Source organism: Pelophylax lessonae (assembly GCF_965119305.1).
Source record: "Pelophylax lessonae genome assembly, chromosome: 4".
NCBI lineage: Eukaryota > Metazoa > Chordata > Amphibia > Anura > Ranidae > Pelophylax > Pelophylax lessonae.
Window position 1 is genome coordinate 23,700,031 of NC_138771.1, and position 23,370 is coordinate 23,723,400.

A 23,370-nucleotide genomic window follows, 5' to 3' on the forward strand; every position below is an offset into this window, starting at 1 on the left:
ACCTATATTCAGTCTGCTCTGGTCCAGTCACGTGATCCAGCTCCCCTGTGTCACCCAGAGGCAGCTGGAGAGTAGAGGAGGGACCTCCCATAACAGAAGGGACATGGGAGCCTATGGGTGACGCCACCACTCCCAGCTTTACCAGCCATTGTCAAGTTCTCTCTCTTCTCCCCTGCGGCTGCTGCTGGCTGACACAGGGGATCACATGACTGGACTGCAGCAGCCTCAAAATAGGTAACTGATGTCACTGTGGCCCAGCCATTCCAATGACTCAAGAGGAAAACCGGGCAAAAACGGAAGCACAGGGAGCGGTGAACCTCCGCCCCAGTTTGCAGACTCAAATAAGTTTTCTTCTACAAATGCCCTGTATTAGGCTCCATCCATTTTCCCATCAACTCTGACCAGCTTCCCTGTCCCTGCTGAAGAAAAGCATCCCCAAAACATGATGCTGCCACCACCATGTTTCACAGTGGGGATGGTGAGTTCAGGGTGATGTGCAGTGTTAGTTTTCCGCCACACATAGCATTTTGTTTTTAGGCCAAAAAGTAAAATTTTGGTCTCATCTGACCAGAGCATCTTCTTCCATATCTTTATCGTGTGCCCCACATGGCTTCTCGCAAACTGCAAACTGGACTTCTTATGGCTTTCAATAAACAATGTCTTTCTTCTTGCCACTCTTCCATAAAGGGCAGATTTGTGGAGTGCACGACTAATAGATGTCCTGTGGACAGATTCTCCCACCTGAGCTGTGGATCTCTGCAGCTCCTCCAGAGTTACCATGGGCCGCTTGGCTGCTTTTCTGAATAATGCTCTCCTTGCCCAGCCATTTCGTTTAAATGAACGGCCATATCTTGGTAGGTTTGCAGTTGTGCCATACTCTTTCCATTTTCAGATGATGGATTCAACAGCGCTCCATGAGATGTTCAAAGCTTGAGATATTTTTTTATAACCTAACTCTGCTTTAAACTTCTCCACAACTTTATCCCTGACCTGTATGGAGTGTTTCTTGGCTTTCATGATGCTGTTTGTTCACTAAGGTTCTCTAACACACCTCTGAGGGCTTCACAGAACAGCCCTTTTGAAACTGAAACCACACTATGTACTATCCCAAACCAATGCGGTGCAACCGTCAGAATACTGTAAGTACAAAATGACCATCCAACAAGCAACCAGGAAAGACAGCGCTACTTGGATGTAGGTATGTAGGTGATATCATGACAGTTTCCAGATATTGAAAAGACCAGTGGAAATTGCAAAGTGTTCATTTGACAACCAGTGGGTGTAGATATAGAAATAAAACCAATACGATAACCGGTTGGCCTGGTCAATAGGAGCTTTGTGAATGACTACTGGGTCCCCTGAATGTGGTGAAGAATTAAAACCAATACAATACCAGGTTGGCTTGGTCAGTAGGAGCTTGGGCAATGACTGTGGGGCCGCTGAATGTGGCAAAGAATTAAAACCAATACGATACCAGGTTGGCCTGGTCAGTAGGAGCTTGGCCAATGACTGAGGGGCTTCTGAATGTGGCAAAGAATTAAAACCAATACGATAACAGGTTGGCCTGGTCAGTAGGAGCTTGGCCAATGACTGAGGGGTGCGCTGAATGTGGCGAAGAATTAAAACCAATACGATACCAGGTTGGCCTGGTCAGTAGGAGCTTGGCCAATGACTGCTGGATCCACTGTATGTGGCAAAGAATTACAACCAAATACGATACCAGGTTGGCCTGGTCAGTAGGAGCTTGGCCAATGACTGTGGGGCTTCTGAATGTGGCGAAGAATTAAAACCAATACGATAACAGGTTGGCCTGGTCAGTAGGAGCTTGGCCAATGACTGTGGGTGCGCTGAATGTGGCGAAGAATTAAAACCAATACGATACCAGGTTGGCCTGGTTAGTAGGAGCTTGGCCAATGACTGCTGGGTCCACTGTATGTGGCAAAGAATTAAAACCAAATACGATACCAGGTTGGTCTGGTCAGTAGGAGCTTGGCCAATGACTGCTGGGTCCACTGTATGTGGCAAAGAATTAAAACCAAATACGATACCAGGTTGGCCTGGTCAGTAGGAGCTTGGCCAATGACTGTGGGGCTTCTGAATGTGACAAAGAATTAAAACCAATACGATAACAGGTTGGCCTGGTCAGTAGGAGCTTGGCCAATGACTGTGGGTGCGCTGAATGTGGCGAAGAATTAAAACCAATACGATACCAGGTTGGCCTGGTCAGTAGCAGCTTGGCCAATGACTGCTGGGTCCACTGTATGTGGCAAAGAATTAAAACCAAATACGATACCAGGTTGGCCTGGTCAGTAGGAGCTTGGCCAGTGACTGTGGGGCTTCTGAATGTGGCGAAGAATTAAAACCAATACGATAACAGGTTGGCCTGGTCAGTAGGAGCTTGGCCAATGACTGTGGGTGCGCTGAATGTGGCGAAGAATTAAAACCAATACGATACCAGGTTGGCCTGGTCAGTAGCAGCTTGGCCAATGACTGCTGGGTCCACTGTATGTGGCAAAGAATTAAAACCAAATACGATACCAGGTTGGCCTGGTCAGTAGGAGCTTGGCCAATGACTGTGGGGCTTCTGAATGTGGCGAAGAATTAAAACCAATACGATAACAGGTTGGCCTGGTCAGTAGGAGCTTGGCCAATGACTGTGGGTGCGCTGAATGTGGCGAAGAATTAAAACCAATACGATACCAGGTTGGTCTGGTCAGTAGGAGCTTGGCCAATGACTGCTGGGTCCACTGTATGTGGCAAAGAATTAAAACCAAATACCATACCAGGTTGGTCTGGTCAGTAGGAGCTTGGCCAATGACTGCTGGGTCCACTGTATGTGGCAAAGAATTAAAACCAAATACGATACCAGGTTGGCCTGGTCAGTAGGAGCTTGGCCAATGACTGTGGGGCTTCTGAATGTGGCGAAGAATTAAAACCAATACGATACCAGGTTGGCCTGGTCAGTAGCAGCTTGGCCAATGACTGCTGGGTCTGCTGAATGTGGCGAAAAGCCTCTTCAGTAATTTGCCAAGCTCCTACTGACCAGGTCAACCTGGTATCGTATTGGTTTTAACTCTACATCTACATCAACTGGTTGTCAAATAAACATTTTGCATTTTCCACTGGTCTTTTTAATATCAATAGAGGGGGTGAATACAAATGCACGCCACACTTTTCAGATATTTATTTGTAAAAAATGTTGAAAACCATTTATCATTTTCTTTCCCCTTCACAATTATGTGCCACCTTATGTTGATCTATCACATAAAATCCCAATAAAATACGTTTAGGTTTATGGTTGTAACATTACAAAATGTGGAGAATTTCAAGGGGTGTGAATACTTTTTCAAGGCACTGTACTAACATGTGAGATTTCAATGACCCTCTTCTGCATCCTCATAGAATTTAGTATGCATTTTACGAAATAAATTGTAATCTACTGCCCCTTGAAGGAGTTGGGAACACAGGTGAGGCTTTCAGATTCTTGCAGGTTGCCAACAATGCTTAGTGCTTCCCTATTATCCATGCGTTGAATAGAACTACAACTAGGCAGGAAATTAAATTAGTCCTGACAGGCTGCCTTTGTGTGCGAGGACTCCAGGGCATAGAGGAGAAAACGGGAAAATAGTAGACAGCGCGGACTGGAGCCAGCTCCTCCATAGGCACATCCGTCTGACACAGCGGCAGATCCTGGTTCACAATGTCACAGGGAGAGATTTCTGGTATATCGGATAACCATGAAGAATATGCCGTCCTGTCTGCTTCTCCGAGTCCTACACACATTGTACTATATCTACCACAAATTAGACGCTGAGGGCAGGGATGGGATTCACCCAAGAGGGGTTAAGGCTCCATGCACACTAGTGTTTTTTTTTTAGGTCCTAGAAGCTGTTATTAAGTCTGCTCTGAGACACTAAATAGTGTTATCCTATGTGTCCATGCCAGGGCCTTGCAGAGACCTTTGGAGGGTCAGGTGCTCAAAGTATAAAAGGGGCACATGGAACAGGGCTTTAAATAGGGCAGGTGCTAGGGGTGATCAGTGGCTGCGAACATGGTGCAGGGGGTGATCAGTGGCAACGGACGTGGAGAAGGGGGTGTTCAGAGGCTGCGGACATGGTGCAGGGGATGGTCAGAGGCTGCTGACATGGTGCAAGGGTGGTAAGAGGCTGCGGACATGGTGCAGGGCGTGGTCAGAGGCTGCGGACATGGTGCAGGGGGTGGTCAGAGGCTGCGGACATGGTGCAGGGGTGGTCAGAGGCTGCGGACATGGTGCAGGGGGTGGTCAGAGGCTGCGGACATGGTGCAGGGGGTGGTCAGAGGCTGCGGACATGGTGCAGGGGGTGGTTAGAGGCTGCGGACATGGTGCAGGGGGTGGTTAGAGGCTGCGGACATGGTGCAGGGGGTGGTCAGAGGCTGCGGACATGGTGCAGGGGGGTGGTCAGAGGCAACGGACATGGTGCAGGGTGGTGGTCAAAGGCTGTGGACATGGTGCAGGGGGTGGTCAGAGGCAACGGACATGGTGCAGGGGGTGGTCAGAGGCAACGGACATGGTGCAGGGGGTGGTCAGAGGCTGTGGACATGGTGCAGGGGGTGGTCAGAGGCTGTGGACATGGTGCAGGGGGTAGTCAGAGGCTGTGGACATGGTGCAGGGGGTAGTCAGAGGCTGTGGACATGGTGCAGGGGGTGGTCAGAGGCTGTGGACATGGTTCAGGGGGTAGTCAGAGGCTGTGGACATGGTGCAGGGGGTAGTCAGAGGCTGTGGAGTGGTCCGGGGTCTAGTCTTACCTGCTGATGTGACAACGAGGCACTGTCTCTGTGCCTGACTTTAAAAAATGATGTCACTGCGCATACACCCGCTCTGCCGAGCATGCACAAGCTTTCCCGAGCCTGACAGGCTTCGAGAATGGTGCATGCGCATCCATACTGTTTATGGGTGCGGCTGCAGAAATTTTGCCTTGACAAAAGGGCACTTTGGGCATCAAGCACAATCGCCCCCCCCCCCCCCCGCCCTCTGCACTCCCCTCTGCACGTGCCTGGTCGATGCACACTACTTTAGGTTATTAGAGTTTTTTGAGCTTCAGCGTCTAGGAGCAGAAAAAAAACAACAGTTTTTGTTGTTTCTTGGAGCATTTTTCTGGCAGAAAAAAAAAATGCTAAACTGGCTCCATGCACGCTAGCATTTTTCATAAGCTCAAAAAAAAAGCTAGAAAAAAATGCTGGATGAAAACTGCTGATAATAGCATTTTTGTGCCAGCTTCTAGTAGCATTTTAGAAGCTTTTAGGCTCCATGCACCCTAGGGTTTTTTTTTTTAAAGCTCTTAGAAGCAGTTATTACCATTTTTGTTCTGCTTCTAGAAGCTAAATAGTATTATTCCATGTATCCATGCACACTACTTTAGGCTATTAGGTGTTTTTTGAGCTTCAGCTTCTTGGAGCGTTTTCCCAGTAGAAAAAAAAAGCTGAATGAGTGAGAGCAATAATTCTAGCTCAAGACCTCCTCCATCACACAAAACTGATGACCTATAGGGGGCTTTTGAAGCATCGCCATATAGGATACTGAACTTTGTCGACATTTCCCGGGCGCAGTGGCGTAGCGTGGGGGGTGCAGGGGGGGCCGGCCGCACCGGGCGCAACATCTGGGGGGGCGCATTCGCAGTGTCACTCTGTCTGTCTGACTCTGACATACACAGTTCACATACTGTCTGCGGCTGCCTCCATCTTTAGGCTGGGATAAGTCCAGTGCGGCCGCCCTATGGCTGAAAATGGCAGGTCGGGGCGGGGCTGGACTGTGCCTCACCTGTCCATTGGTGTAGGGTGGGGTGGCGTTGCAAGCCAAGCCTCGCCTATGCCGTCTCACACTGGTCATTCTGCATTGAAAGGGGGCACGCTGGTCATTCTGCAATTAAAGGGAGCACGCTGGTCTCTCTGCATTGAAAAGGGGCACGCTGGTCACTGTGCATTGAAAGGGGGCACGCTGGTCATTCTGCATTGAAGGGGGGCACGATGATCTCTCTGCATTGAAGGGGGGCACGCTGGTCTCTCTGCGTGGAAAGGGGGCACGCTGGTCACTCTACATTGAAAGGGGGCACACTATACCTTGATTACTGAAGGCCCCTTTCACACTTTTGTGACCTCAAAGTCGGGTTAGGGGGCGCAAATTACTTGCCTTGCCACGGATGCTGACAACCCACGCTACGCCACTGCCCGGGCGCACACAAATTTAAGGTATTACATGTTGGGTATCCATTTACTCAATGCAACCTCTTCTTTTATATTTTACCAAAAAATGTTTCCAAAAATCGGAAATGTTGTGTTTCCTAGACCTTTTTGGTAATATCAAGTGACATAAAAAATTGGAACTACCACTATTTTATTCTCTAAGGCAATCTTTCTCAACTTTTTCAACACAGAGGAACCCTTAAAATACATTTCCGGTTTCAGGGAACTCCTGCTGAAAATGACTATATCTGCAACTCATAATACATTAGTGTGATGGTCAGGGGGAAGAACGATCCTAAGGCCCCTTTCACACAGTGGAGTCCGTCGGCGGACTCCGTTTTTCTCACCGGGGGTTCGATCCGCCAATCACCGCTGAGCAGGCGGATGGCAGCTCTGTCTCCGCGCTGTGTTGCGGAGACAGAGCTGTCAGGTCCCTGCTCTTCTCTATGGGGGAATCGGATGAGAACGGACTACCTGTCCATTCTCATCCGATCCGATCCGCTGGATGGATGGAAAATAGGGTTTCCATCCGTCCAGATTTGACGGACCGGATCGGATGGGATGTCAGCGGACATGTCTCCACTGACATCCGATGCCCCATAGAGATGCATGGGGTGACCTTTCAGATCCGCCAAAAAAACTGACAGGCGGATCTGAACGGTCCGCTAGTGTGAAAGGGGCCTTGCACTTGTGGTCATTGGGAAGAATTACCCCCCTTGCAGAAAGCTAAAAGGATCAATGTGTCATTGGGAAGTTATCGGAGAGGCAGAAATTGCTCAAGGAACCCCCAGCAATCTCTGGAGGAACCCTTGTTGAGAAACCCTTATCTAAGGCAATGTTTCTCAACTCCAGTCCTCAGGGAACACTAACAGGCCAGATTTTAAGTATTACCTTTGGGAGATGCAGACTAGAATACTGCATTAACTGAGCAGCAAATTATATCACCTGTAATGTTTTTCAGTTTTCTTGCAAACCTGGCCTGTTAGGCCCCTTTCACACAGGCGGACCGTTCAGATCCGCCTGTCCGTTCTTTTGGCGGATTTGAATGGTCCCCCCATGCATCCCTATGGGGCATCGGATGTCAGCGGAGACATGTACGCTGACATCCGATCCGATCCGTCAAATCTGGACGGATGGAAACCCTATTTTCCATCCGTCCAGAGGATCGGATGAGAACGGACCGACGGACCGTTCCCATCCGATTCCCCCATAGAGATCTATGGGGCTGTGACAGCTGTGTCTCCGCACACAGCGCGGAGACACAGCTGTCATTCTCCTGCTCAGCGGGGGATCGGCGGAGCGATCCCCGCTGAGAAAAGCGGAGTCCGTTTGATGGACTCATAGTGTGAAAGGAGCCTTAAGGCCCGTAGACACGTGCAGATTGTCGGCCGAAAATGTTCGGCCGCCGAACGATCGGCCAATTTTCGGCTTGTTAGTATGATGCTTCCGACAGTGCATTTTCGGCCGAAAAGAATCTGTCGTGCAAGCATTAAAATTTTTGTATGCCGACACCAGAACGGCCGATTGTTCGCCAGTCAATACAGAATTCGGCCGACAGACAGCAGATTTGCAAGACTGGGCATGCTCAGAAAAGAAAAAACACAGGATAGGTCACATGACATCACTTCTGCAGTCGGCTGTAGTCGGCGGACAAAATTCTTGTGCAGTCTTTTGCACTTTTCAACAGACACGACAGCCCGGGGACAAAAGACAGCCGATCGTTCAGCCGACGATCGGTACGTGTGTACGGGGCTTAAGTGTGCCCTGAGGACCGGAGTTGAGAAACCCTGATCTAAGGTGTCTGCTTACAGAAAATATATAATGTTTGGGGGGTTTTATGTAATCTTCGGGCTTAAAATTATATTTTAAACGTGTTAAAAAAAAAAAAAGGCTCTGGCAGCGAAAAGTTTAAAACCAGAACATCAGCCTGGCAGCCAAGCAAATAGTGTTTGAAAGAGAGCCAGAAAATGCAGCCAACACCTTTCTCTTGCAGGTTTCCATTAAAGCAGTAATATATTCCGCTTTTTAACTTTTACATACAGGTAAGCCTATAATAAGACTACCTGTAGGTAAAATTAATATCTCCTAAACCTGCACGGTTTAGGAGATTTTCACCCTGCATGCAGCCGCTGACACCAGCAACGCATGCGCTCTGAAGGTTCGGCGTATCTTGCCGACTTCTTGCTGGAAAGTGAACTCCCACACGCATGTGCGGGAGTGACGTCATTGTGGCTCCAGCCACTCACAGCGCCGGAGCCGCCGAACCCGGAAGAGACGCCGAGAGAACATGTCAGCTCCATCAGCGGTGTCCGGACGACCGTGTGGAGGCTTCGTTCTAAGGTAAGTATTTCATAATGTGCTAGTATGCGATGCATTGTGCTTTTGTGCTGCAGGGTTTTTTTTTTTTTCAGGGATACAACCGCTTTTACAATGAAGCTGTGCAGAGACGGCACAACAAACTGCATCTCGGAAACCTAAGCAAAAATTAACCGTTTGTCTACTGGGCACTTTTACCCCCTTTCCTGCCCAGTCCAATTTTCAGCTTTCAGCACTTTTCTTACTTTCAATGACAATTGCACGGTCATGCAACAATGTACCCATTTGAAATTTTTATCTTTTTTTACACATAAAACATTTGGTGGTATTTAGAGTCGGTTCACACTATGGCGACACGACTTCAGGGGCGACTAGTGAAGTCGCCGTGCACTGCGACTTCGGCGCGACTTGCATGGACTTCACATAATGGAAGTCAATGCAAGCCGCTCCGACTTCGGTCAAAAGCAGTGCAGGAACTATTTTCTAAGTCGGAGCGACTTGAGTCGCTCCTATTAGAATGGTTTCAATTGCACTGAATGGTCTGTGACTTGCCAGGCGGCCAAGTCGCGGTAGTGTGAACCGGGACTTAAACGCCACTGTTTTTTTTTGCTAAAAAAAAAAAACAAACACTGAAAATTTTGCAAAAAAAAGTTTTTCTTAGTTTCTGTTATAAAATCTTGTAATTCTCCTTCATTGATGTGCGCTGATGAGGATGCACTGATAGGCACTAATAGGCAGCACTGATAGGCTGCACTGATGGGCACTAATAGGCAGCACTGATAGGCTGCACTGATAGGCACTAATAGGCAGCACTGATAGGCAGCACTAATAGGCTGCACTGGTGGGCACTAATAGGCAGGACTGATGAGGCAGCACTGATAGGCACTGATGAGACTGCACTGAAGGGCATTAATAGGTGGCACTCAAAGGCGTCACTGATGGGCACTGGTAGGCAGCACTGATAGGTAGAACTAACAGGCTCCACTGGTGGGCACTAATAGGCAGGACTGATGAGGCAGCACTGATAGGCACTGATGAGACTGCACTGATGGGCATTGATAGGTGGCACTCAAAGGCGCCACTGATGGGCACTGATAGGTGGAACTGGCAGGCGGCAATGATTGGCATCACTGATGGGCATTGGTAGGCAGCAGTAATGGGCTCTGTTGGGGCTGCTCTGATAATCTGGACACTGATGATCACTGCCCTGATTATCAGTGTAGATGTCCCTTTCACACTAGCGCTATGTCCAAACTATGGCCCTCCATCTGTTCAGGAACTACAATTCCCATCATGCCTTGTTATGTCTGTGAATGTCAGAGATTTACAATGCCTCATGGGAATTGTAGTTCCTGAACAGCTGAAGGGCCAAAGTTTGGACACCCCTGCTAGCCGGTTAAAGTGTAAGAGGAAAGGAATGCAGATAACCGGCAAATGTGTTTACATCGTTAACAGCTGTGATTGGACACAGCTGATCACGTGGTAAAGAGCCACTGTGATTGGCTCTTTACCCTGATCTGTGATCAGCTGTGTCCAGAGGACACAGGGATCACAGAGCGCACCGCCCACACGCCGCATTGGCCGCGATCACGGGAGGACGTCTTATGGTGCCCTCCCGGACTGGCCAACTGCGCCGCTCATTTTGCTATAGCGCGGTCAGCAAGTGGTTACGCCAAAAGTTGCATTGGGAGCCCCAAACTACAATCTCTGCACCAACACCTGAGCATGGTACAAGGGCAGCACCAAAAAAGGTACAACGCCATCACTTTCTGTCTCTGTAACAATGATCACCGGGAAAACTATCCAGGGACACAGACAACAATAAAAACCTGACAGGGGTGCTAATCCTTCCACACTCTGTACAAAAGTAAAAAGTTGCGGCAGTACATAATAAACATTGTTTTTGCCAAATAGTGATGAATTAAGGTTCGGGCTGAACCAGGAGCCCATGGGAAACTTTCACATGGTGGCAGGTCACCAATCCAATCAGCTGCGTAAGGGGAACTCCCCACCCCACAGCCACACATAACAAAGGGGGCAGGGGTGCTGGTGACATCACTGACTTAATATGGCCACATGACCATTTCTGGGCAATGTCATTAACCAAATAAGGCCAGATTAGGTCAATGATGTCACCAGCACCCCTGCCCCTTTGCTAAGTGCAGATTTGGGACAGGGAATTTCCAGCCACAGCTGATTGGGCAGGTGACCTGCCATCATGTGACGTCTCTCTGTGGGGTTGGGACAAACCTTAGCTCATCAATCGGTCCTCAATAGCCTCACTAGTGCTTAAAGCGGTTCTAAAGGCAGAAGATTGTGTACCTTAATGCATCCCTCGCTCCCAAGACACTGCTCTGCCTGTCCATTCACACACAGAGGTGTGACTTGGCCCCACCCCTACTCTCTTCTCATTGGATCTTTAGCTGTGATTGACAGTCTCAGCCAATGAGAAGGGAGAGTACCTGAAGAGCCGAGGCTATTATGCATATCGCTGGATCGCGATGGGGCTCAAGTAAGTATTGGGGGGGGGGGGGATGCTGCACAGAGAAGGTTTTTTTACCTTCATACATTAAAACCCTGAGTCTTTAGAACCACTTTAAGGTAAAAAACCTTCTGCATGCCCCCCCCTTATACCTATCTGAGCCCAATCTCAATCCACTGATGTGCACGAGAGCCGCAGCTTTCTCCACACTCTCCCTCCTTATTGGCTTGGATTCAGCAGCAAGAGCCAATGGCTCCTGCCGCTGTCAATCATCTCAGCCAGTGAGGAGGGTGCAGGAGGCGGGGCCAAGTCGTGCTCCATGTGTCTTGTAGAGTGAGCCCGCACGAGTGCCCCTACTCGCTTACATTGGGGGCACTCAGTGGGCGGGAGGAGCCAGGAGTGCCAGCGAGGGACATGAAAAGAGGAGGATTGGTTCTGCTTTTTGAAAACCATTACACAGAGCAGGTAAGTAGTGTATAACATGTTTGTTACTTTTAATCGCTTGCCGACCGCCTGCTGCATATATACTGCTGCAGGCTGGCTCGGCTGCGCGAATCGCCGTACCTGTGCGGCGATCTGCGGGAGCGATCCTGGGGGTGGACGCGTGCCCCCATTAGCCAACAGGGAAGCTGACTCACGGGGCTGGCGACAACTGTGATCGCTCCCCATGGAGAGAAAACGGCGGTCTGCTGTTGTAAACACTACAGACCATTGTTCTTTCAGGAATCAGCACAGAGCTCCTGTGTTCCTCCTATTTAGGATCACAGGTCTCTGTGTTGATTCCACAAGCCCATCCCCCACACTTTTAGAAAACACCCCCTAGGCATACACTTAACCCTTTGATCGCCCCTGAGTTAACCCCTTTCCTGCCAGTGTCATTATTACAGTAACTGCATATTTTTAGCACTGATTACTGTAGAAATGTCACTGGTCCCCCCAAAAGTGTCAAAAATGTCAGTTAGGTGTCCGCTCTGTCTGCCGCAATGTCGGAGTGCCGCTACAAATTGCCGCCATTACTAGTAAAAATGACATAAATCTTTTCCCTAGTTTGTAGACGCGATAACTTTTGCACAAACCAATCAAAATACACTTATTGGGATTTTTTTTACCAAAAATATGTAGCAGAATACAAATTGGCCTAAAATGATGAAAAAAAATTTGATTTTTCTTTTTTTTATTGGGAATGTTATACTAAAAAGTGAAAATTTTTGTTTTTTTTTCAGAATTGTCGCTCTTTTTTTGTTTATAGCGCAAAAAATAAAAATTGCACAGGTGATCAAATACCACCAAAAGAAAGCTCTATTTGTGGGAAAAAAAGGACGTCAATTTTATTTGGGTACAACATCGCACGACCGCATAATTGTCAGTTAAAGTAACGCAGTGCCGTATCGCAAAGAAATTACTTGGTCATTAGGGGGAAAACCTTCCGGTCCAGAAGTGGTTAACAAACACTTGGAAAAAAAAAAAAAAAAAAAAGTTACACACAAGAACATAACCCCCCACCAAATATTTTGAGGCCCCTACCCCAACATACAGTGCCTTGCTAAAGTATTTGGCCCCCTTGAACTTTGCGACCTTTTGCCACATATCAGGCTTCAAACATAAAGATATAAAACTGTAATTTTTTTTTGAAGAATCAACAAGTGGGACACAATCATGAAGTGGAACAAAATTTATTGGATATTTCAAACTTTTTCAACAAATAAAAAACTGAAAAATTTGGCGTGCAAAATTATTCAGCCCCCTTAAGTTAATACTTTGTAGCGCCACCTTTTGCTGCGATTACAGCTGTAAGTTGCTTGGGGTATGTCTCTATCAGTTTTGCACATCGAGAGACTGAAATTTTTGCCCATTCCTCCTTGCAAAACAGCTCGAGCTCAGTGAGGTTGGATGGAGAGCGTTTGTGAGTTTTCAGTTCTTTCCACAGATTCTCGATTGGATTCAGGTCTGGACTTTGACTTGGCCATTCTAACACCTGGATATGTTTATTTGTGAACCATTCCATTGTAGATTTTGCTTTATGTTTTGGATCATTGTCTTGTTGGAAGACAAATCTCCGTCCCAGTCTCAGGTCTTTTGCAGACTCCATCAGGTTTTCTTCCAGAATGGACCTGTATTTGGCTCCATTTTTAGAATTGTCGCTTTTTTTTTTGTTTATAGCGCAAAAAATAAAAAAATCGCACAGGTGATCAAATACCACCAAAAGAAAGCTCTATTAGTGGTGGGAAAAAAGGACATAAATTTTATTTGGGTACAGCGTCGCACGCAAATGTCTGTTAACCACTTGCCGACCGCCGCACGACTATCTACGTCGGCGGTCAGCCCCTCACAGGCAAACTAACGTAGGGCTACGTTGCTTGCTTGTGAGGGTCTAGGGAGCGAGCGCGCGCCGCCGGAGGCGCGCTCCCGCTCCCGCGTGGTCACGGACCCCCCCGCGCGTGTGACCAGCGGACCCGATGTCCACCGGCCACTCTGCGATCGGCGGGGGAGAGGGAGAAAGTCAGGCAGCTTGTGTAAACAAGCTGCCTGTCATTCTCCTCGCTGTAAAGACACTGATCACATGGATCTACTATGTAGATCCGTTGATCAGTGTCCTTACAGCTCAAGCCACAGCCAATCACAGTAGAAAGCACGCCCCTAGGGACACACACAGCCCCTCCCTCCCAAATAAAGTTAACCCCTTCACTACCAGTGTATTTTTACAGTAACAGTGCATATATATAGCACTGATTACTGTAGAAATGTCACTGGTAACCCCAAAAGTGTCAAAAATGTCAGTCAAGGGTCCGATCTGTCCGCCACAATGTCGCAGTACCGCAAAAAAAAAATCGCAGATCGCCGCCATTACGCGTTAAAAAAAAAACAACAAAAATGACAAAAATCTTTCCCTTTGTTAGTAAACGCGATAACTTTTGCACAAACCAATCAAAATACGCTTTTTGCGATTTTTTTTACCAAACATATGTAGCATAAAACAAATTGGCTGAAAATGTTAAAAAATTTTGATTTTTACATTTTTTTTTTTGGGGAATTTCATATAAAAAAAATGTGAAAAATATTGTTATTTTTGCAAAATTGACGCTCTATTTTGTTTATAGCGCGTGATCAAAAAAAAAATCGCACAGGTGATCAAATACCACCAAAAGAAAGCTCTGTTTGTGGGAAAAAAAGGACGCCAAATTTGTTTAGGTACAGCGTCGCACGACCGTGCAATTGTCCGTTAAAGTCACGCAGTGCCGAATCGCAAAATACCCCCTGGTCGGAATGGGGGTAAAATCTTCCGGGGCTTAAGTGGTTAAAGTAACGCAGTGCCAAAATCACAAAAAATGGCTTGGTCATTAAAGGGGTAAATCCTTCCGGTCCAGAAGTGGTTAAACAATAAAAAAAAAAATATTTTACAATCACTTTAATTCGTTTTCAATGCCAAGTAACTAGTTTGGTAGCAACAAACTTTCACATGACATGACTTCTGTATTACTATCACATTACAGCCTAATATAATCCATCACATGGCGCCTGGTCCAGGTAATATGTTTTTATAGTTTCCTTTCCTATAGATAAATGTAGGTTCTCATTAGCATTCACTACTCATAGCAGATCATGATGCAGAGACATCAATGATTTATTCAAATCCAGAAAACCACAGTTAAGGCAAAAATCCTATTCCCTTTGTACAGTACTGACGTCAGGATAACCGACGCACATTGACTGAAGTATTAAAACTCACATGGAAGATGTGGTCAATAATCAATATTCAGTCTGTATGATAGCCAAATGCTTTGAATTAGTTAGGCATGAGCGTATTCATTGTGTGTTAAAGGGTAGCTTTGTAATCATTATAGCCAATACATACACTATATTACCAAAAGTATTGGGACGCCTGCCTTTACACACACATGAACTTTAATGACATCCCAGTCTTAGTCCGTAGGGTTCAATATTGAGTTGGCCCACCCTTTGCAGCTATAACAGCTTAAACTCTTCTGGGAAGGCTGTCCACAAGGTTTAGGAGTGTGGCTATGGGAATGTTTGACCATTCTTCCAGAAAAGCATTTGTGAGATCAGGCACTGATGTTGGATGAGAAGGCCTGGCTCGCAGTCTCCGCTCTAATTCATCCCAAAGGTGTTCTATCGGGTTGAGGTCAGCACTCTGTGCAGGTCGGTCAAGTTCCTCCACCCCAAACTCGGTAATTGTGCCCCATCATTGGTGTCATTGGGAGGAATTGTGCCCTATCGTTGGTGTCATTGGAAGAAATTGTGCCCCATTGTAGGTGTCATTTGGCCCAATTGTTGGTGTCATTGGGAGGAATTGTGCCCCATCGTGGGTCTCATTGGGTCCAATTGTGCTTAATCATTAGTGTCAATTGAATTGCCCCCCATCATTGCTGTCATTGGGAGAAATTGTGCCCCATCAATGCTGTCATTTAGCCCAATTGTTGGTGTCATTTGGAGGAATTTTGCCCCATCGTTGGTGTCATTGGGTCCAATTGTTGGTGACATTAAGAGGAATTGTGCTCAATCATTAAGGTTACTGGAGAAGTGTCCCCCGTCATTGATGTCATTGGGAGGAACTGTGCCCCGTCATTGATGTCATTGGGAGGAACTGTACCCCATCATTGGTGTCATTGGGAGAAATTGTGCCTCATCATTGTTGTCATTTGGCCCAATTGTTGGTGTCATTGGGAGGAACTGTGCCCCATCATTGGTGTCATTGGGTCCAATTGTTGCTGACATTGGGAGGAATTATGCTCAATCATTAGGGTCACTGGAATTATGCCCCATCATTGGTGTCAGTGGGAGGAATTGTACCTGATCATTGGTGCCATTAGGAGAAATTGTGCCCTATCACTGGTGTCATTGGGAGAAATTGTGCCCCATCATTCGTGTCATTTGGCCCAATTATTGGTGAGATTGGGAGGAATTGTGCTCCATCATTAGTGTCACTGGAATTGTGCCCCATCATTGGTGTCATTGGGAGAAATTGTGCCTCATCATTGCTGTCCTTTGGCCCAATTGTTGGTGTAATTGGGAGGAACTGCCCCATTATTGGTGTCATTTGGTCCAATTGTTGGTGACATTGGGAGGAATTGTACCCCATCATTGGTGTCATTGGGAGATATTGTGCCCCACCATTGCTGCCATTTGGCCCAATTGTTGGCGACAATGGGAGGAATTGTGCTCAATCATTAGTGTCACTGGAATTGTGCCCCATCATTGGTGTCAGTAGGAGGAACAGTGCCCCATCATTGGTATCAGTGGGAGGAATAGTGCCCCATCATTGGTATCAGTGGGAGGAATAGTGCCCCATCATTGGTGTCAGTGGGAGGAATAGTGCCCCATCATTGGTGTCAGTGGGAGGAATAGTGCCCCATCATTGGTGTCAGTGGGAGGAATAGTGCCCCATCATTGGTGTCAGTAGGAGGAACAGTGCCCCATCATTGGTATCAGTGGGAGGAATAGTGCCCCATCATTGGTGTCAGTGGGAGGAATAGTGCCCCATCATTGGTGTCAGTGAGAGGAATAGTGCCCCATCATTGGTGTCAGTAGGAGGAACAGTGCCCCATCATTGGTGTCATTGGGAGGAATAGTGCCCCATCATTGGTGTCATTGGGAGGAATAGTGCCCCATCATTGGTGTCAGTGGGAGGAATAGTGCCCCATCATTGGTGTCAGTGGGAGGAATAGTGCCCCATTATTGGTGTCAGTGGGAGGAATAGTGCCCCATCATTGGTGTCAGTGAGAGGAATAGTGCCCCATCATTGGTATCAGTGGGAGGAATAGTACCCCATCATTGGTATCAGTGGGAGGAATAGTGCCCCATCATTGGTGTCATTGGGAGGAATTGTGCCCCTTCATTGGTGTCCGTGGTGGTGGTGATGGGGGGCCGGATAAAACAAGCAAGAGATGCATCTGGACCACTGATCTAGAGGTTTATACTGAAATATACTCATGGAATATGTTCTATTTTTTTTTTGCATATGCCTGTGCGCTATATTCATGTATGATATACATAGTTACATACATAGTAGTTGAAGTTGAATAAAGACAATAGTCCATCCAGTTCAACCTGTGACCGGCATATACCGGAGTAGAGCAGCACACAGCCATTCATGTCTATGGGAGTCTGCACATTGCATGTAGGATTTCCGGCTGCGGGAATTATACTGGAATTCACAAGAAATGAGCTCAACCGGGTGTGAAGTTTCTAACTGGTGACATCACCCATTGTTCTTTTACAGAATATACAAGCCATCTATTATCACTATGGAGAGGAAAACATCGCACAAATTCCCATACAAAGCACACGCTGAGAGGTAAAGGAAAAAAAAACACCATATGCAAATCACAGCAACCCCAAACAACCAATCATATGACAATTTACTGTAAACAGATGGAAGTTCTTGCACTTTGTACAGATCCTCAAAACTTTCCCAGAAATTCACACCTATTAAAAAAAAAAGGCTGGGTCCCCCCCCCCCCCCCCCCCCAGCCTCATCCTAAAACTTCCTCACCTCTGACCAACGATGATGTAGAAAGCACAATCTCACACCTGAGCAGACACGTCACAACATCTATGGCAGAATTGTGCAGCATGTCTGAACATGCACGAAACGTCAGGCCAAAATGGCTGCACAGGAACGCAGAGACATAGAAGACCATTGGCCTGGAATGAAGTCAATGCTGGACTCCATGGACTAGTATGCAGAGCTGGGACAAGGGGTGGGCAGGAGGGCTGGCTGCCCTGGGCGCAGTGGGGATTTTGGGGGTTGTGGAGAGTGGATTTCTGTTAGGACGGGAGATTGGGTGGTGGGATTTGTACTGGTAGGGATGATTGGGGGGGGGGGGGAATTTGTGCTAGGAGGGGAAATTTTGGGAATTTGTGCTGGGAGAGGGGTATTTGAAGTGGGAGAGAGAGGATTTATGCTCAGAGGTGAATTTTGAGGGTTAGAGGATTTGTGCTAGGAGACGGTGATTTGAGGAGGGAGAGGATTTGAGATGGGAGGGGGAGATTTTGTTTGGGGAGAATTTTGGCTTGCAAAGGGAATTTATGCTTAGGAGTTAAGTGTGGAGATTAGTACTCAATTGTTTGCTGACACTTAATGCTCTCATAATCTTTTTTTTTTTTTTTTTGGGGGGGGGGGGGGCATTTGGCATCTTTACACTGGGCGTTAGATAACGAAGCCGAAGTACCTCAGTGCTATTCTGGATTTTTTTTTTTATATTTACTTGAAGCCCAATGTTCTACGCAGAGCCGGGACAAGGCTTTCTAGTGCCCAGAGCGAAGATGCCAAACGGCGCCCCCCCCCCAAAGGTATGAGCTTTATGTGTCAGCAAATCCCAAATCCCCTCTCCTAAAATGAATCCCCCCCCCCCCAATTTTCTCTATTCCTAACACTATTCCTAACACAAATCCTCCAATTATCCCTACTAGCACAAATCTGCCCCCCCCCCCTCCCCCCAATGTTCTCCTCCAAACACAAATCCCCCAATCCACCTTCCTAGTACAAATCCCCCTCTCCAAATTACCCCTTCTAGCAAAATCCCCCAAATCTCCACTGCGCGCAGGGCAGCCGACCCTCCCTCCCAGCCCCTTGTCCCGGCTCTGCTTCTACGTCTCTGTTTTCCTATGCTGCCACCTTGGCCTGATGTTTCGCTCATGTGCAGACATGTGCTGCTGCCCTTCCTGCCCACCCCTTGTCCCGGCCCTGCTTCTAGGTCTCTGTTTTCCTATACTGCCATCTTGGCCTGATGTATCGCGCATGTGCAGCTGCCCCTCCTGCCCACCCCTTGTCCCGGCCGTGCTTCTAGGTCTCTGTTTTCCTATGCTGCCATCTTGGCCTGATGTCTCGTGCATGTGCAGACATGGCACCCAAGCAAACACAGGGAGAACATGGAAACTACATGCAGATAGTGTCGTAGTTAAAATTTAAACCAAAGATCCCAGTGTTCCAAGACAGAATTGTTCACCACCAGTGATGACCTTGAGTCATGAGTCCGAACTTGTCTAAATTATCCTGCCAAGAAGCTGTCCGCCAACAGCCAATCATAGGCGGCGTAGGCATTCCCCGCCTTACAGATGCAAGTATACGCACTCCTTGCAAGTGTGCAGCTGTGGGATGGAAAATGCCTCCAATTTGGGCTGGGACAAGGGGTGGGCAGGAGGGACAGCTGCCCTGGGCACAACAAAGCAAAGGGACAGAGAATAGACACAGGGCAGTAAACGAATTCTACAGCATGCATTAGCACGAACCTGTCCCAGTGCTGCCTCCGCTGCCTATAATTGGCTGTCTGCTTTTACAGCTTCCCGGCAGAATAGTTCAGGCAGGTTTGGACTTGTGTCCGAAAACTCCTCAGTTCATCCCTAATTACCACTAAGCCACTGTGTTGCCCATATACATACCAACCAATCACACTGAGCAGTTCAGGTGGGTTCATGAATGCTGATCTGGCATTGGTTGAAATGGGTAACTGAACGCTAGACCAGTCCTTCTCTAAATGTTACCAAATAAAGACACCCCAATGAGAGGACATATGGCCAGCCGAATCCCGAATTCAACCGAAATGTATTTATTTCATGTACTTCTATAGCGCCAACAATTTACGCAGTGCTTCCAATATATATTGTACACTCACAACAGTCCCTGCCAAGGAGCTTACAATCTAAGCTCCCTAACTCACATTTATACATACTAGAGCCAATTTAGACAGAAGCCAATTAGCCTATCAGCATATGTGGGAGAAACCCAAAGTACCTGGAGGAAACCCACACAGAGAGAACATGCAAACTCTAGGCAGGTTGTGCCATGGTTGGGATTCAAACGTATGCCCCTAGTGTTGCCAGGGAGAAGTGCTAACCACTTTGCCACTGTGCTACCCAAAGCTGTAGAAAACAGGTCTAGCAACTGTTGTTTTTTTTTTTTTTTGTCACTTTTTTAAATTGCCAAATGGCAGTTTTACAATGCAAGTGATTGGCTCGCAGTTGCAGAGTGGTCCCATTGATCTTAATGGGCAAGTCTGACAGGTGGTGCCGCCATTTAAAAATCTGCACCCTAGTTAAAACTGCCATGGCCATGAAGCAAAGCATTGTAGCTCTTCTATTGGATTGGACTTCACAGGCCAGCCTTCCCTCCCCACCACCATCAGAGAGCCTTGGCAGCCCATGAATGACCTTGTTGCTGGTTCACTGGTTTTAGTTCCTTGGGCCACTTATGGTCGGTTGTGACGACTACAGACCAGGAACATTCCACAAGAGACGAAGTTGCCCTAAACCACTCATCGAGACCACTGGTCTCCAAATTGTGGTCCTTTGCTTGCATCTATCTGCCACTTGGGTCACTATCCCTCCTACTGACACCAATGATGAGGCACCATGCCTTCCACTTACACCAACAGGGGGTAGAATTCTTCCCAAAGACACCCAATGATGGGGCATTGTTCCTCCCACTGATACAAACAATGGAACAGTATTCCTCACGCTAATAGCAATGATGGGACACTATTCCTCACTGATATAAAAAAAGGAACAATATTCCTTACACTGACACCAACAATTGGGCACCATTCCTCCCACTGATACCAACAATCAGGCAGGACTCCTTCCACTGACATCAATGATGGGACACTATTCCTGCCACTGTGTGAATGATGGGGCAGTATTCCTCCCACTGACACCAATGATGGGCCTCTATTCCTCCCACTGACAACAATGATGGGGCACTATTCCCCTCACTGACACCATTAATGGGGCACTATTCCTCCCACTGACACCAACAGGGGGCAGAATTCTTCCCAATGACACCCAATGATGGGGGATTGTTCCTCCCACTGATACAAACAATGTAACACTATTCCTCACACTAATACCAATGATGGGACACGATTCCTCACTGATATAAAAGAAGGAACAATACCAACAATCGGGCAGGACTCCTTCCACTGGCATCAATGTTGGGATACTATTCCTGCCACTGGGGCACTATTCTTCCCACTGACACCAATAATGGGGCACAATTCCTTCCACTGACACCAACAATGGGGCACTATTCCTCCCACTGACACCAATGATGGGGCACTATTCCTCCAACTGATATCAATGATGGGGAACAATGCCCCACTGACATCAATGATGGGGCACTATTCCTCTCACTTACACAAATGATGGGGCACTATTCCTCCCACTGATACTAATGATGGGGAACTATTCCTCCCACTGATACCAATGATGGGGCACTATTCCACCCACTGACACCAATGATGGGGAACTATTCCTCCCACTGACACCAATGATGGGGAACTATTCCTCCAACTGACACCAATGATGGGGAACTATTCCTCCCACTGACACCAATGATGGGGCACTATTCCTCCCACTGACACCAATGATGGGGAACTATTCCTCCCACTGACACCAATGATGGGGAACAATACTCCCACAGACACCAATGATGGGGCACTATTCCTCCCACTGACACCAATGACGGGACACTATTCCTCCCACTGATACCAATGATGGGGCACTATTACTCCCACTGACACCAATGATGGGGCAGTATTCCTCCCACTGACACCAATGATGGGGCACTATTCCTCCCACTGACACCAATGACGGGACACTATTCCTCCCACTGATACCAATGATGGGGCACTATTCCTCCCACTGACACCAATGTTGGGGCAGTATTCCTCCCACTGATACCAATGATGGGGCACTATTCCTCCAACTGACACCAATAACGGGGACACTATTCCTCCCACTGACACCAACGATGGGGCACTATTCCTCCCACTGACACCAACGATGGGGCACTATTCCTCCCACTGACACCAATGATGGGACACAATTCCTCCCACTGACACCAATGATGGGGCACTATTCCTCCCACTGATACCAATGATGGGGTACTATTACTCCCACTGACACCAATGATGGGGCACTATTCCTCCCACTGACACCAATGATGGGACACAATTCCTCCCACTGACACCAATGATGGGGCACTATTCCTCCCACTGACACCAATGATGGGGCACTATTCCTACCAATGATGGGGCACTATTCCTCCCACTGACACCAATGATGGGGCACTATTCCTCCCACGGACACCAATGATGGGGCACTATTCCTCCCACGGACACCAATGATGGAGCACTATTCCTCCCACTGACAACAATGATGGGGCACCAGTCTTCCCCCGTCCCCAAGAAAAAAAAAGTCTGAAGGACTGGCACTTTGTTTAGAAAGTTTGGAGACCCCCGATCTTGAAATTACAGTTTGGCCCTTGTCAAAGTCGCTCAAATCCTTACGCTCCCCCATTTTATTCTGTTTTCAACACATCAACTTTAGGGACCACATGTTCACTTGCTGCCTAATAAATCCCACCCACTTTCAGGTGCAACTGTAAAACAATAATCAATGTTATTCACTTTACCTGTCAGTGGTCATAATGTAATGGCTGATCGGTGTAGATCGGATATTCCTATTGATCATTTACCAAAGCGCGAATGGCCACCAGAAGGGCTTTTGACTAAAATGAGTTGAATGATAGTGAGAAAAGGATTGAAAATCGAATTGTGCATGGCCAGCTTGGTGTCACCTATAAAGCTGATGTGACCCCAGTGATGACCCCAGGGATGGGGACAGATGTGATCACATATGATCAGATGGCCATGGACTGGTCTGTGCTGGAAGCCCCCTTCCTCCTGTGCTGGGCGCATAGAGCTGCCCATGTCCCCTGGTGGGCTCAGCCCTTCCTGTCATTGTTTCTATACGATCACTATGACAGTGACAGCATGCAAACCCCCCCCCCCCCCCCCATATTACCAGATCCCAGGGACAACCACCGATCTGATCACACACAGTCCCCGACCCAGGCTCTAGGAAGCCCCCCAGGTGCACGCTGCTCCCCATTGAAAACTCAGATCTTTTCCATCACAGGCAACAAATAACTTGACCCCCCCCCCAGCCATGCATCGCCCGACTTACAGATCTCATCATCGCACAGCAATGCGCTCTCCATCCTGCGGCTCAGCTCAGCCTCATCTCTCCCGGTGTCAGCCCTTCCCCGGCCAGTCTGCTCCCTCCAGGGGGTGAGCGGAGGCAGTGCGCAGGAGCCTGTGACGTCACGGGAGAGGCAGCAGAGGGTGGAGGGTAGTGTGTATGGGGGGGGGGGGGGGTCGGGGAGGGTGGTGTGCAACCATTACCATCTGTATCTATACATAAGAACAATGCACATGGATTGTTATATTTTATTTATATACAAAGTAGCCAAACATTGTAACAAATGAATACAGTTTACTGCTACATGACACTATAATCAATGTAAGGATCATTCTTCACCCCACTGACCACCAATG

The 23,370-nt window shown here is 47.7% G+C and overlaps 1 protein-coding gene across 1 annotated transcript in view; it reads right to left on the bottom strand.

Annotated features, from left to right (window-relative positions):
- Nucleotides 1-23,121, bottom strand: part of ANKDD1A (ankyrin repeat and death domain containing 1A) — a 139,877-nt gene extending 116,756 nt beyond the window's left edge. Inside the window, exon 1 of the mRNA XM_082256153.1 lies at nt 23,000-23,121. Within this exon, the coding sequence (XP_082112279.1) occupies nt 23,000-23,033 (34 nt within the window). The 5' untranslated portion in view covers nt 23,034-23,121. The remainder of the gene's footprint in view (nt 1-22,999) is intronic.
- Nucleotides 23,122-23,370: the final 249 nt, after the last annotated feature.